The 14,681-nt window shown below is 41.4% G+C and overlaps 1 protein-coding gene across 5 annotated transcripts in view; it reads right to left on the bottom strand.

Moving 5' to 3' along the window:
* The window catches only part of LARP4B (La ribonucleoprotein 4B), a 120,932-nt gene that overhangs the window by 27,442 nt on the left and 78,809 nt on the right, over window positions 1-14,681 (bottom strand). For all 5 annotated transcript variants that reach the window (XM_030819377.1, XM_030819381.1, XM_030819379.1 and 2 more), the window contains exons 6-7: window positions 8,231-8,309; window positions 6,174-6,310 (exon numbers count right to left, since the gene is read on the bottom strand). In XM_030819377.1, the coding sequence (XP_030675237.1) occupies window positions 6,174-6,310; window positions 8,231-8,309 (216 nt within the window). The remainder of the gene's footprint in view (window positions 1-6,173; window positions 6,311-8,230; window positions 8,310-14,681) is intronic.

The following is a 14,681-nucleotide window of genomic DNA, read 5'->3' as shown; positions in this document are numbered from 1 at the left end:
AAATACTCTTGTCTTGTAACTTGTCTCTGTGTGCCCTTCCCTGGCTCCCTGATGATCATCTCTCACCTAACGGTCGTGCAGTGTTTGCATTAGGATGCTCACGTGACTGCAGTAATAGGCCTAATTTAGATTTCGCCAGTTTTTACATAAATTGTGTTTTGGTGTCACATCTATGAAATTATGCAATGCGCAGATTTGAGTCGCAGCAAGTAATGATCACAATCAGGGCTCAGAGGTGCCCACTGTCACAAAGACACAGATCACCAGCATCAGGAGGAAAGTGGCAACATCATTACAGGTTCTACCAACAGGAAAAAGATAACAATAGAATATTATGAAAAAGTTCACACTAATAAATTACATGAAATAGAAACATTCCTTAAAAGGTATAAACCACCAAAGCTCACCCTACAAGAAAGGTAACTGGTGCATGATTGTAACTTAGTTTTTATATCTTAATCTGACAAAAGATCATCAAAGACTCGTATGCTGAAAACTGCAAAACACTGCCAAGAGAACATTTTAAAGACCTACATAAAGACATATTCTGTGCTTGTGGGTTGTAAAACTTAACACTGGTAGAATGGGTAAATTCTTATCGAGTAAATTTACTGAATCAATGCAATCCCAATAAAAACACCAACAGGACTTTTTGAAAAATTGTAATGATGATTCTAAAGTTCATATACAAATGCAAAACATTTAGAAGAGCCACAACAAAGCTGGAGGTTCTGCACCTACTTTAAGACTTACTATAACGTTACAGTGATCAAGACACTGTATGTTAGCATCAAATCAGACAAGTAGTCAAGGGAATAAAACGCACGTTCCAGAGATCAACACCCACGTGCACGGGCAGTCAACACGACAAGGCCCCAGACACGTGGGGTGCTGCGACAGATGCACACGGGACCCAGACTCCACACCATGTACAAATATCAGCACAAAATAGATCACAGACTCGAATGTCCAAATGTAAAACATAAAACTAACAAAAGGAAAACTATTATAACCTTGGACCACGCAAAGATTTCTTAGGTACAACACCAAAGGCAAGATCTGTAACAGGAAAAAAATTTACAAATTGGACTATATAAAAAATGTCTACTTCTGCTTCTCAAAAGACACTGGTAGGACAAAAAAAACAGCTGTACACTGAGAGCATATTTGTAAATCACGTGTGTGTGAGAAGGACTTGTATCCAGAATACCTGTAATACATATTTAAGTGTACACACATACATCATCTCCAGAATACCTGTAATACATATTTAAGCGTACACACATACGTCATCGACAATGTGACTGTGGAGCAAAGGAGCATCTTTTCAATAAGTGCTGCTAAACCACTCGACATCCACATGCAGAAAATTAAGCTAGGTGCAGACCTGGCACCACCGTTCATAAAAATTAACCCCAAATGCATCATGGACCTAAGTGTAAAATGCAAAACCTTAAGTCCAAGAAAACATAGGAGAAAATCTAGAAGACCTTGGGTCTGACAATAACTTCTTAGATACCACACTAAAGGCATGATCCATGAAAAAATTTCATTAACATTTAAAACTTCTGCTTTGTGAAAGGCCATGTCAACAGGATGAGAAGCCATTGACTGATGGAAAATAGTCGCAAAAGACACATCTGATAAAGGACTGTTAACATCAAAATGCACAAAAAACTTAAAAACTCAACAACAAGAAAATGAACAAGATTAAAAAATGGGCAGAAGATGTAGACAGACACTTCACAAAAGATTTAGAGAGGGCGAATCTACATATGGAAGAACGCTTCACATCCTATGTCATAGGGAATGCAAATTAAGATATCAGAGATGTCACTGCACACCTGTCAGCACAGCAAAAATCAAAAACAATGTCGCCACCAAATGCTGCCAAGGATGTGGAGCAACAGGAACTCCCATTCACTGCCGATGGGATGCAAAGTGGTACATCCACTCTGGGAGACACTTTGGTGGTTTCTTGCAAAACAAATAATATTCTTAGCATATGATCTGGCAATTGTGCTCCTTGGTACTTATCCAAAGGAGCTAAAAAATTATGTCCATGCAAACTCTGCATACAGATGTTTATAGCAACTTTACTCATAACTGCCAAAACTTGGAAGTAATCAAGATGTCCTTCAGTGGGTAGATGGATAAACAAACTGTGGGACATCCAGACAATGAACTATTATTCAACACTAAAAAGAAATGATCTATCAAGCCATGAAAAGACATGACGGAACCTTCAACATATATTGCTAAGTGAAAGAAGCCGATCTGAAGAGGCCACATCCTATAGGATTCCAACTCTAGGACATTCTGGAAAAGGCAGAACTACAGAGGCAGTAAAAAGATCAGTGGCTTCCAGTGATTGGGAGAGGCAGGGATGCACGGGTGGAGCTCAGAGATGTTTAGGTCAGTAAAATTACCCTATGTGATACTGTAATGGTAGATAATGTCCCTATACGGTTGTCTGAACCCACAGAATATACAATACCAAGTGAACCCTTATGTAAACTGTGGACTCCAGGTGATAATGATGTGTCCGTGTAGGTTTCATCAATTATAACAAATGTTCCTCTGCTGCGGAATGTTCATATGGGAAGAGGCCATGCACGTGTACAGGGGATATAATGGGAGATCTCTGTACTTTGCTCACAATTTTGCTGTGAATCTAAAACTGTTATAAAAAATAAAGTCTACTTCTAAAGAAAGGACTCAATTGTTAATAAAACTAATAAAGTCTGTGTGGGACATCTAAATAGACACTACTGCAAAGAAGAAAAAGGAAGTCAAATAAGCACATTTAAAAATGCTCAATTTCATTAATCATTAGAGAAATAGATGTTAAAACCTCAATAAGATATCACTAGATAGTTATTAGAAAACATAAAATTAACATGATTGCATACCAAGTGTCAGAAGGATATGGGGCAACTGGAGCTCTCATCCCTGCTGATGGTGGCCAACCCTAAAATGGTCCAACCACTTTGGAAAACAGGCGGGTGGTTTCACAGTTAATCATACACCTAACCACACAATCCAGACATTCCACTTGTGGTTATTTACCCGAGAGAGAGGGAAGCACATGGTCACACAGAGACTTTTACACAAGTGTCCACAGCAATTTGTAGTGGTCAAAACCTGGCAATAACCTAAATGTCTATAACTGGTAGGTGCATAAACCAACTGGGAATATCCATTTGAGAGAATACTTCCCAGCAAAAAGAAGCAATCACCTACTAATCCAGTAAACAATAATAGTTATGCCAGACCAAAAGAAAGTGATATTGCATAATCGACTCCATTTACATCAAATTTGTAAACATTGCAAGCTAATCTGTAGTGACAGGAATCAGTGGTTGCCTGGGGAGGGGGTAGAGGAAGCTTGGTGGGGGTGGGCTGTGATGGCTGTTTGGTATCGTGATTGTGGTAGTTTCATGGGTGTATAAATATGTTAAAACTTACCAAAAGTACACTCAGAATGTATAATTTATGGTATGTAAATTCTACCTCCATACAGGCAGGGGTGATACCCTCTGCACTTCATGCCTCGCCCAACTCACCTGCCCCCATGACATGACACTGAATGATGAGCTTCAATCCCATTCATGCTTTCACACCATCTCTGTGCTCCTCTGAACCCACAAATATTCCTGTGCTTCAGCTTTACACACCCCCAAGCTTTATATACATGGTATCACCTTGCACAAATTTGGAAATATGCTTTTATAAACATTATAATTTTAAAATTTATTCTTGTTGGAATATGTAGGCCTAGCTCACTGTAACAGCTCTGGTACTCACTGTGTGTATATAAGACAATGTATTTATTCTGGTGACAAATATTTTAGCATGTCTTTTTAATTAGCAGTTTCAGTTATATTAAGGGTAAAAACAGCACTTGAATCAGACATACTGGGACATGCACTGTATGTTTATTGTGATATTAAAAATAATCTAGAAATGTAACTTATACAACCTTAACACAAGAGCTGCAGTATTCAAAGTAAAATCATTCAGACAATCTTGAGTTTAATTTTTAAAAAGATAAAATTAAATATTCATCAAATATCTGCTGTGTGTCTGAGTCTCTGCTAGGTATTTTGGGCACAAGATTTAAACATAAGATGAGGCCAGGCATGGTGGCTCACACCTGTAATCTCAGGACTTTGGGAGACTGAGGTGGGCAGATCACTAGAGGTCAGAAGTTTGAGACCAGCCCTGCCAATGTGGTAAAACCTCGTCTCTACTAAAAGTACAAAAAATTAGCTGGGCGTGGTGGTGCACGCTTGTAATGCCCAGCTACTTGGGAGGCTGAGGTAGAATTGCTTCAACACAGGAGGCAGAGGTTGCAGTGAGCTGAGATGGCACCACTGCACTGCAGCCTTGGCGACAGAGTGAGATTCCATCTCAAAAACAAATAAATTCATTCGTCCATTCAATTCAATTTAAAAAAAAAGATGAGAACTTTGCTCCTGTGGACCTATTCATGACATTTTCATCCTCTTAAGAACTACAATGAATGCAATAACTTGCTAACTATATTCTTATCACACAGGTTCTTACAAAGGCATGTACATTTCTGTCCAAAAATCGAGTGAAAAAAGACAAAATGAGAAACTAAAGAGTGAGTGCAAATGGATAAAAGGTAAGTCATGAAAAAGGCGGGAGGAGATGGGACGAAATAGGTGACAAGGCTGCCCTGGATCACCTATGGGCAGGTGGGCTCTGTTAAGCAACCAGACAGAGCAATTTAATATCCTCATGGTTGGTGGAAACGACCCCTGGCCAGTAACAATCAACTGAGAAATCATCCCAGTGGGGCAGCAGCATTTGCAGTCTGTCCTAAAAGGAATAACGAAACCTGAAACTCCTAATCATAACCAAAAAGACTTCAGAGTATAAACAGGGACAAGAATGCTGCTGGCCTTTCAAAGATGGGGCCCAATTCAGCTGGCACAGACAACAGCTTCTGTTCTGCATGACACCAGGGAGCACGGCGCCATCCTGGGAGACAGCAGTGCCACTCTCAGAACTCATAGTCAATGGTAATTATGTTTGCCAGTTTCTTCACTGTCTCCAATAATTTAATAACCCATGATATCTGTCTAAAAACAGAAAAATATAAAACTTTTATTTGTGAAAAGAAAATCCAACTAAGTTCTAACCTAAGATGCTCACTTTTTTTATACTACTGTAAAGTCAAATTCATACAAGAAAAAAAAAACCCTGCACAGACTGTCGATAGTACAGTTAAGCCAGGGACAATGTGAAAACCCTTCTGTGTGAGTGTAGGCAGTGGACTTAATTGAGACTTGAAGTCAGGCTTAGCAATGTCCAGTCACTCAAAACTATGTAGGGGGCACCATCCGCACTTAATGCTTAAACACTGTTTGATGTTGCCAAACTTCAAAGAAACAACTTCACTCACAACATAACTTTTTTTTTTTTTTTGAGACGGAGTATATCTCTGTCACCAGGCTGGAGTGCAATGGCGCGATCTCAGCTAACTGCAACCTCTGCCTCCTGGGTTCACGCGATTTCCCTGCCTCAGCCTCTCAAGTACCTGGGATTACAAGCACGCACCACCACGCCCAGCTAATTTTTTGTATTTTAGTGGAGACTGGGTTTCACCATGTTGGCCAAGACAGTCTCAATCTCCTGACCTCATGATCCACCCAACTCGACCTCCAAAAGTGCTGGGATTACATGCGTAAGCCACCACACCTGGTCCACAACATAATTTTAAGAAAAACTGCGATAATTATTTCATCCAAACATAAACAGGAAGTTGCAATTTGAAAGAAACACCTTTAGTGGCAAAACTGTAACTAAAATGTATTTTACTTTAACTATAAATGTTATTTTTATTTTGTTTTTCATGAATGAAACAACTGTCTTTAAAATCCCCATTAAAAAGATTCTTTTCTACTTCATATGGCCCAAAACTTGTTTGAGGTTTCATAATTGGTTCAACTGGCATTCCCAGGGACTATCAGGCACTACTCCAGAATTATTGGACCTGGGCAGAAAGGAACGGAAGGCCAGAAAAGAATCTGATTTGCCATCAAGGACCTTAACATTTGATGGCTATAGATTTAAAGGTTCACACTGATAAGACAAATACTCTAAGGACAAGTATTATTAATTTAAAATTGTCATTTACTTACATCTTAGCACTTCCACAATCAAATCCACATCAGTGCTGAGCTTCTTGATGTGGTCAAGGTTAGCCACCGTTGTGATTGGCACATACTGGTCACTATCCATCTGTGATATAAGATACATGTCACTAGCAAGGTTCTCCCTGTTGAAAGAAAACAATCTCTTTTAATCAATATTTCTTTAAAAGGAAGTTTCACCTACTGTAATTCCAGTTTCACAAGAGGCGTGAGTGTGACATGGTATTGCTTTGGAGTTAAATCTCAGCCCAGGACCCATCTGTTATTTGCTGTCTCTCCGGCCTCAGGTAAATTTTTTTCAAAATCTCAGTCTTGGAGAGGCAGGGAGTGCAACAGTAAAAGTATACTGCACTTTCTACAATCAAAATTCATGAGAAGATGGTTATTTTTAAATAAGATGTAAGTATTTATAGCTGTCAATTTTGTCCTAAGAAGTACCTGAGGAGTTTATTAAAAATACATACAATTTTGTTAGGCTGGGCACGGTGGCTCACGCCTGGAATCCCAGCACTTTGGGGTCCAAGGTAGGCAGATCACCTGGGCTCAGGAGTTTAAGACCAGCCTGACCAACATGGTGAAACCCCATCTCTACTAAAAATACAAAAATTAGCCAGGCACGGTGGCAGGCACCTGTAATCCCAGCTACTCAGGAGGCTCAGGCAGGAGAATCGCTTAAACCCGAGAGGCGGAGGTTACAGTGAGCTGAGATCGCACCACTGCACTCCAGCCTGGGCGACAAGAGTGAAACTCCGTCTCAAAAAAAAAAAAAGAAAGAAAAAAATTTAAAGTAAAGAAATCCAGCTCAATGAACAAGAAAGGAAAACATAAAAAGGTCAGGATAAGGTCATACCCAAAATTCCTCCTGTAGACTCTGGAACACTCACTAGAGAGCCTATATCCAGCCCTGGCTTCCTAGCAGCCAGAATTAAAAAGAAGGAAACAGTAACTTTACACACAAAATCCAAAGGTGAGCCACAAATCATCTTTGGGCCAAGATGAGCTATTTTCTGGTGTTTTGGCCAAAGATCAATGTTTCCTGTGAATTCTCAAGGCATCATGTAATGTAGTGAACAAGGCCCTAAGAAACATTTCAAAACTGAGCACAGTGCTGGGTTCCTGGGGCCTCTGCTCAGTGTCGCTCGGTGAAGGCCCATGACTGCCGATCCAACGGAGGCCATGCAGGAGGAGGCCCTGCTCCACCCTCATCTCGGCCACCTGATTCTGGTGTAGCTGATTCTGGCGTAGCTGATTCTGGCCCCATGGGGCTACAGATGGTGTGAGTGGCAGAGAGCTCACACTTGTGCTCCACTAGGGCGTTCCACTGGTGCCCCTGCACCTTTTGCGTCTACTGTGTCATGGTGCGGTATGCTCAGACTCCAAATGTGGAACAGCATGGGCATGGGGAGGAGGCCAGCAGAGCCCCTCACACCTCCACCTCATACACCCCACAGGCTTCAAGGAGCCCCTAGCAGACACCTGTGTGGAATCCTCAGGGCTCCAGAGAAAACACCTGGAAAATCATCATCGACAGAAAACTTTATACATGGCCAATCAGTTGTTGTCATACTCAGAGAAATTACATCAAACCCAATCCCATCTTCCTTTATGGCCAGTTCTGCCACTGGAACTTTAAAGGTTTTACTAAGAAAAAGGTATTATTCAGGGGAAAGAAAAATGATTAAAAATGAGTGTTATATAAATAAAACAACTTGCTATCTCAGTGTCTGGTGTGTTTTCAGAAACAACGGTGCACATTTGTTCTCAAACTTCAGTGTGATGAAGTCTGATTCAGCAGCAAAGGGCAGGCCAGGCACTTTAGATGGCATTCCAGACAGTGACCACCAAGATCAATGGGGACCACAGACATGAAGGTTATGTTCCATTCTCAAATGTCAAAAGATTGTTATTACTCAATACTCCACGTCTTAATATACATATATATGGATATGAGTAGGTACTCCTTCATAAAATACCACATTTGTTTATTTAACTATTTGTACAATACCAGAAATATCAGGTACTAGAAAAACCACCACCAGCCTTACCTAGATAAGCAGAATTCCAATGTTTTTTTAAGTACTTCTCGGGGGTCTTCCTGGCTTTCTGGTTGAGACTCATTTCCTCCTACATAAAAGTAATAAACAACTTAGGAAAACGGCTTAAAATTTAGGAAGCAGATAATTCAGTACAGCAGTTCTAATGCTTTCAACTTACGTTCTGACACAACTACCTAAGTGTATACTAAGTATGAAAAATGCTCTTTTACCTATCAAAAAAGTAAACCATGCAAAAAAATCTATCCCTTTATCCCCCAAAACAAAAACAGCACAGTTTAGAAAAATAATCTAAGTCTCATTAGCAGAGTTCAGCAGGGGCTTTTTCTACCAGAAATGACAAGTGTAAGCTTAGTTAATGCCTTGTCTCACTGCGAAAAGAATTTTCAAGTAACCTACACAAACACAAACACTAAACAATAATCAAACACAGAGGAAAACATTAAAACAACAACAACAAAGATAACCGGCAAAAAACCAAGGCTGGAGATCAAACAGGCTCTAGGACTAGACAGTTTCTACAACAGAGGCTTCAATTTGCCTTCCAACTTCCAGAGTTGAAGGAACAAGTGAGAACTGTCATGTTACAGAATTCCTGTAAGAGAAGGATAAATAAACCAGACCTTCAAGAGGAAACAAAAGCTGGTTCTAAATCCTGGAAGAAATTTCTGAGAAGATGCCAGAGAGCATGGTGTGTGTGGTCACAGGCAGCACAGGGCCGTGAATCTGGAGCTCTAGAAGACAGAGCTGGACTCTGGACACGGCATAAACAGGTATTTTAATAATGTTGAGATGACAGGCACTGAAACGCTAAGAACTCAGTTTTTTCCTACATTCCTATAGAAATTAGCACGGTACAATCATATAAGAGCCATGCCAACACAAGAGACACTTGTATCTTAAAAGTCAAAGTTAAAGACCATGAAAAGGCAAAGACAAAGTGGGGCGTTCAGGACAAATGAGAGGGACAGAGTTTGTATGGTGTTACACAATGAGCTTAGTAAAAATCCACCCCATCAGCAAAAAGAAAACAAAACTGCTAAAGCAACCATAACACAAAACCAAACCATGGGACTCAATGGGACTGAAAATGGAAAATTGAAAACACAACCCGATGCCACTGTCCATCTACACTAAGGTGTCTCCGGGTCACTCATCTAAATTCACGCTCCACCACCCATGTTTAATAGGTGTTTACTAAATATTTCCATGTGCCAGGCACTACTGCAGACTCTGTGAATTCAGCCTGAATAAGGCAAAGCCTGTGTTCTCGTGAAGCCAACACTCTAGAGGGAGAGGCAGATAACAGATAGTTAACCAGTAACTATACACATCATGTCAGAGAGAAACGGACACGGAGGAAACAACCCAGGATGAGGGGCAGCAAGGCCTGGTGCCGTCCAGACAGGAAGTGCCATGTGATCTGACAGAGGAGGGGTGGGGCACGCAGGAAGGTGGGAAGTGTGTTCTAAGTGGGGAGCCTCAAGCACAGGGGTCCCAAGGTGGGGCCTCTCTCAAGGGGTAGAGTCCAGCAGTAGGAGGCCAGCACAGCTGAGAAGAGGGGTGACAGACACAGTAAGAAATGAGGTCACAGAGGCTGGTGTGTGTGAGTGAGATCAAGGAGGACGTTAAAGTAACCTAAACGTAATAGAAAACCAATTCGAGGCTGACATTTTGAAAAGATCTCTCTGGTTCCATGGTGTAGACAGACTGTGCAGACACCAGCCGGAAGCTAATGCAATCATCCAGGACAGGGCACTAGGGAGGACTCTCCAAGCGATAGGTGGTGCCGAAGCCACAAGGAAGGAAGAAAAGCAGCCCAGGACTGAACCCGGGACACTCCCACCTTCAACAGGAGTCAAGCACATGAGGGCCAAGGGACACAGGCTCACAGCCAGCGAGGTGGGAAGACCACTAGGATACTGTGAAGTCAGGAGAAAAGAGAATCGTCCACTATGACATGACACAGTACACCCAGGTAAGTCAAGAAGTTGAAACTAACTACTAGATCTGGCTGCACCAGGGTCATTAAAGAACTCGACAAATGCTGCTTAGGACAACTGTCTACCTGGACTGCACTCAAGAGGGAATGGAAGCAAGGAGACCTGGACTGCACTCAAGAGGGAATGGAAGCAAGGAGATGGGACAGCAAGCAGACAGCTGAAGTGTTCTACAGTGGAAGATGGGCTGCCCAGGTTGGCTTCACCTTAGAAAGATGGGGAGTGACCCAACCACGCAAGAAATGCCTGGCACTGCAGACAGAGGAGACTCAGGAGCAAAGACAATGACAAGTGAGACAGGCTCTCAGGGAGACAGGAGGTTGGGCACGTGGTGTTGGTAAGACACAGGCCATCTGCCTCCAGGTAAGATGGAGTCACAGGGGCTAGGTTAACTTTCCCTTTAAAACCACCAAGAAACCAAACAAGACAGATGAAATGACAGTTTTCCAGATGTGGGACATAGAGCAACAAAGGACATGGATTCCTATGTGACATGAAACTTTTTTCTTTTTTTTTTTTTTTTGAGACGGAGCCTTGCTCTGTCACCCAGACTGGAGTGTAGTAGCGCGGTCTTGCAACCTTGGCTCACTGCAACCTCCACCTCCCGGGTTCAAGTGATTCTCCTACCTCAGCCTCCTGAGTAGCTGGGATTACAGGCGCACACCACCAGGCCCAGCTAATTTTTTTTGGTATTTTTAGTAGAGACAGGGTTTCACCATGTTGGTCAGGCTGGTCTCGAACTCCTGACCTCATGATCTGCCCACCTCGGCCTCCCAAAGTGCTGGGAATCCAGGCGTGAGCCACCGCGCCCAGCTTGACATGAGACATTAAAGTAACCCCCACACATCCAGCCCACTGCCCTGAGGGAAGTCCCAGGCTGTGCCCAGGGAGTGGGAAGTCAGGTGGGAACCCAGTGTATGGCTGTGTGGAAGACAAAAAGAGAATGCAGGAGATGGGGAGGCTGACTGCATAGGCCAGACAGCAGGAGGAGTTCCAGAGAACCACAGGGCCCAGGCTCCATCACGTTGTCGGACAGGTTCTTTGCAAAGCACAGATGTGATGAAACTACCCAAGGCTCGTGGAAGAACCACCTGAGAGGATCAGAAGTATAACAATATATGTCATTCACGTGCAGAGGCTGAAATGGTTAACCCTCCCCACCAGAAAATCTTGTGATTTCCGGAGCCTTGCCTCGGTGATAGGAAACAGGCCCCACACAGCACCGTCCCACTCACACCTAACATCTTAAAAACAAGATATGAAAGGATCACACTGTTTCCAAGAAACTTGGCTGCGTCCCAGAACAAATATCAAATATTTAAAGAAATACAAAAATACTAAGCCCTGAATAAAGTAAAACTCAATCTAACTAAAAATTACCATGCATGCAAAGAAAGAAGCAGGAAGATATGACCCATGACAATGAGAAGTATCAACCAACAGAAGCCAATCCAGAACTGACACAGATGTTAAAATTAACTGAAAAGGATGTTAAAAGTTATCATAACTAGCCGGGTGCGGTGGCTCATGCCTGTAATCCCAGCACTCTGGGAGGCCGAGGCAGGTGGATCACGAGGTCAGGAGATCGAGACCACGGTGAAACCCCGTCTCTACTAAAAATACAAAAAATTAGCCAGGCGTGGTGGCGGGCACCTGTAGTCCCAGCTACTCCGGGAGGCTGAGGCAGGAGAATGGCGTGAACCCGGGAGGCGGAGCTTGCGGTGAGCCGAGATCGTGCCACTGCACTCCAGCCTGGGCTACAGCGAGACTCCGTCTCAAAAAAAAAAAAAAAAAGTTATCATAACTATATTTCATATGTTCGCGAAGTCAGGTAAGGACATAAAAATTACAAAAAAAAAAAGAAAGAAAAAACTTACAGAGATGAAAACTCCAATGTCTGATATTAAAAATACTTGATGAGATTAACAACAGGGTAAGCATTACAGCAGACTCGGGAACCTGAAGACACAGTAACAGAAGCTTCCCAAAATCAAACAGAAAAATGAGAAGCACAACCAGCTCAGAGGATCAGTAAGCTGCGGACAACATGGAGCAGCTCAGCTCGAGTGCAACAGCAGACCCTGGCACAGTCAGCCCCCAACACAGAGAAAATCTACAAACGGGAACAGAGAGCACCAGAAACCCCCACAACACGGACAAACGTGTATGCTGTTTTGCCTGTTATAATTTAAATCTCTTTTAAAAATAACTGACTTTTAAATAACAATAGAAACAATATATTGTCAGTTTACAGCATAAGTAACTACAAAAGGCATGATGACCAAAGCATCCGGCCACGAGAGAAGCGGCGGCAGACTGCCCTGATGCTGTGCTCCATGTGAAGCAGCACGCAGCCACCTCAAGGTAGACTGTGTTAGCTGGAGGAAGTGGAGAAACATGCAAAGAAATCATCAAAACAGCGAAACAAAGAAGAAGGCTACTCCAAAGGAAAACAGAAAAAGAGGGAAAGAGGAACGAAGAACAGATGGGACAAAAAGAAACAGAACACGCCCAGCACTCAATCTTGGTTTCTGATATCACTGTCCAATGAACGACCCAGTGCTCCTTGGAGAAATGGCTGATTCTAAGGCTGAAGCAAGGAGAAAAAAACAAAACAAAACAAAATAACCACAAAAAGCCCTACGTTGATGGGGCATGTCAAAGGGAGCCGACCAGAATTCCTGATGGCCAAAGCTAGAAGAACAATTTGAGCAACAAAATAAAGCAGTATTGGGTTATAACCAAAAGTATAAAACAAACATTCTTGAATTCACACTGCTATAAAGAGTGAATAAGTAAACAAATAAAGGAGAAGAGACAAATCTCCCATACATAAGAATTTTAAATAATTTACGAAGATTTGTGTCCTCATGGAGAGGGACCATAAATCCCCAATTCCTTAAGTGTGGGCTGTACGCAGCAACTTCCTTCCAAACAGTACAAGATGGAAATGGGGAGGTAAAGGGTAACTTCACAGTGAGAAACCCAGTAAACAGCCAGGTGGTCAAGATCAACACCAACAGTGGTAAGTCACACTGACAGTGTGCACCCTTGATATATGTGATAACAGTGGTGTTTTACCTTCTCAAGCCCATTAACACTATAGTATCATAACGAGAAAAACATCAAATTCTAATAGAAGAGAATGTTGTTACAAAATACTTGACTAGTACTCTTCAGAACTATTGTATCAAAACTACCAGAAACAAGGAAAGCCTGGGAAACTGTTACAGCCAAGAGGAGCCTAAGGAGACATAACAATGAAATATAATGTGGTTCTCAGCTGAGATCCTGCAACAGAAAAAGGACGTTAGGTTACGACGTATCACTACTGGTTCAGTGATTGGGACAAATGTACCATATTAATGTAAGATGTCAGTAATAGGAAAAACTGGGTGCCAGGTATATGGGAATTCTGTGTGTTCAATCATCTCAATTTTTCTCTAAGTCTAAAACTATTCTAAAACAAATAGCAAGATGAGAGATCTAAACCTAACCAAAGCAATTACCACACTAAATGTTAACATTCTAAATAGAAGACAAAAAAGCAAAACCCAAATGTTATGTTATCTACAACAAATGCACTTTATTAAATACACAGATAGGTTAAAGTAGAAAGGATATAAGATATACCATATTAAGGCTAGTCAAAGGAAACCTGGAGTGATTACATTAATTTGAGACAAAGCAAATTGAGAGCAAAGACTACTACAGATAAAGACAAGGGTCAATGAATGAAGAGGCCACAAAAACCTTAACAAGTCTTCAAAATACGTAAAGCAAAACTGATAAAACTAAAAGGATAAACAGACAAATGCAAAAATTAATAGAACCTTTCTTTCAATAGTTGACAGAACAAGTAGGCAGAAATCAGAAAGAGTACAGTCATCTTGAACACTACCACTCAACTCGACCTCATTAACACGGAGAAAATACTCCCCATAGCAACAGCAAAACACACGTTCTTCTCAAGGACAAATGGAATATTTAACAAGACAGCCCATATTTGAAGCCATAAAATAAGACTTAATATATTTAAAGAAATTCAAGTCATACAAAGTATTTCTTTCACCACAATGAAATTAAACTAGAATAAAAGCAAGATCCCTGGAAAACCCCCAAATATTTGTAAACTAAATCAAATATCTCTAAATTATCTATGAGTCAAAGAAAAAAAATCAAAAAAGAAATAAAGTATTTGGAAGTAACTGAAAATGAAAACAATGCATCTAAATTTGAGAGATTCTGCTTAAGCACTACTTATGGGGAAAATAGTAAAACTAAATGACTATATCAGAAAATAAGAAAAACCTCATATTAATGAGCTCTGCTTCCACCTTAGGACACAGAAGAAAGGGTAAATTAAACCCAAAGAAATCGCAAGAGAGTATATTACAAACATCAGAAGAAAGACAATGAAATGGGAAAGAGTAAAATAAATG

Source organism: Nomascus leucogenys, chromosome 9 (genome assembly GCF_006542625.1).
Source record: "Nomascus leucogenys isolate Asia chromosome 9, Asia_NLE_v1, whole genome shotgun sequence".
Taxonomy (NCBI): Eukaryota; Metazoa; Chordata; class Mammalia; order Primates; family Hylobatidae; genus Nomascus; species Nomascus leucogenys.
Note: the sequence above shows the minus strand (reverse complement) of the source record. Positions and strands in the feature narration are given on the sequence as shown.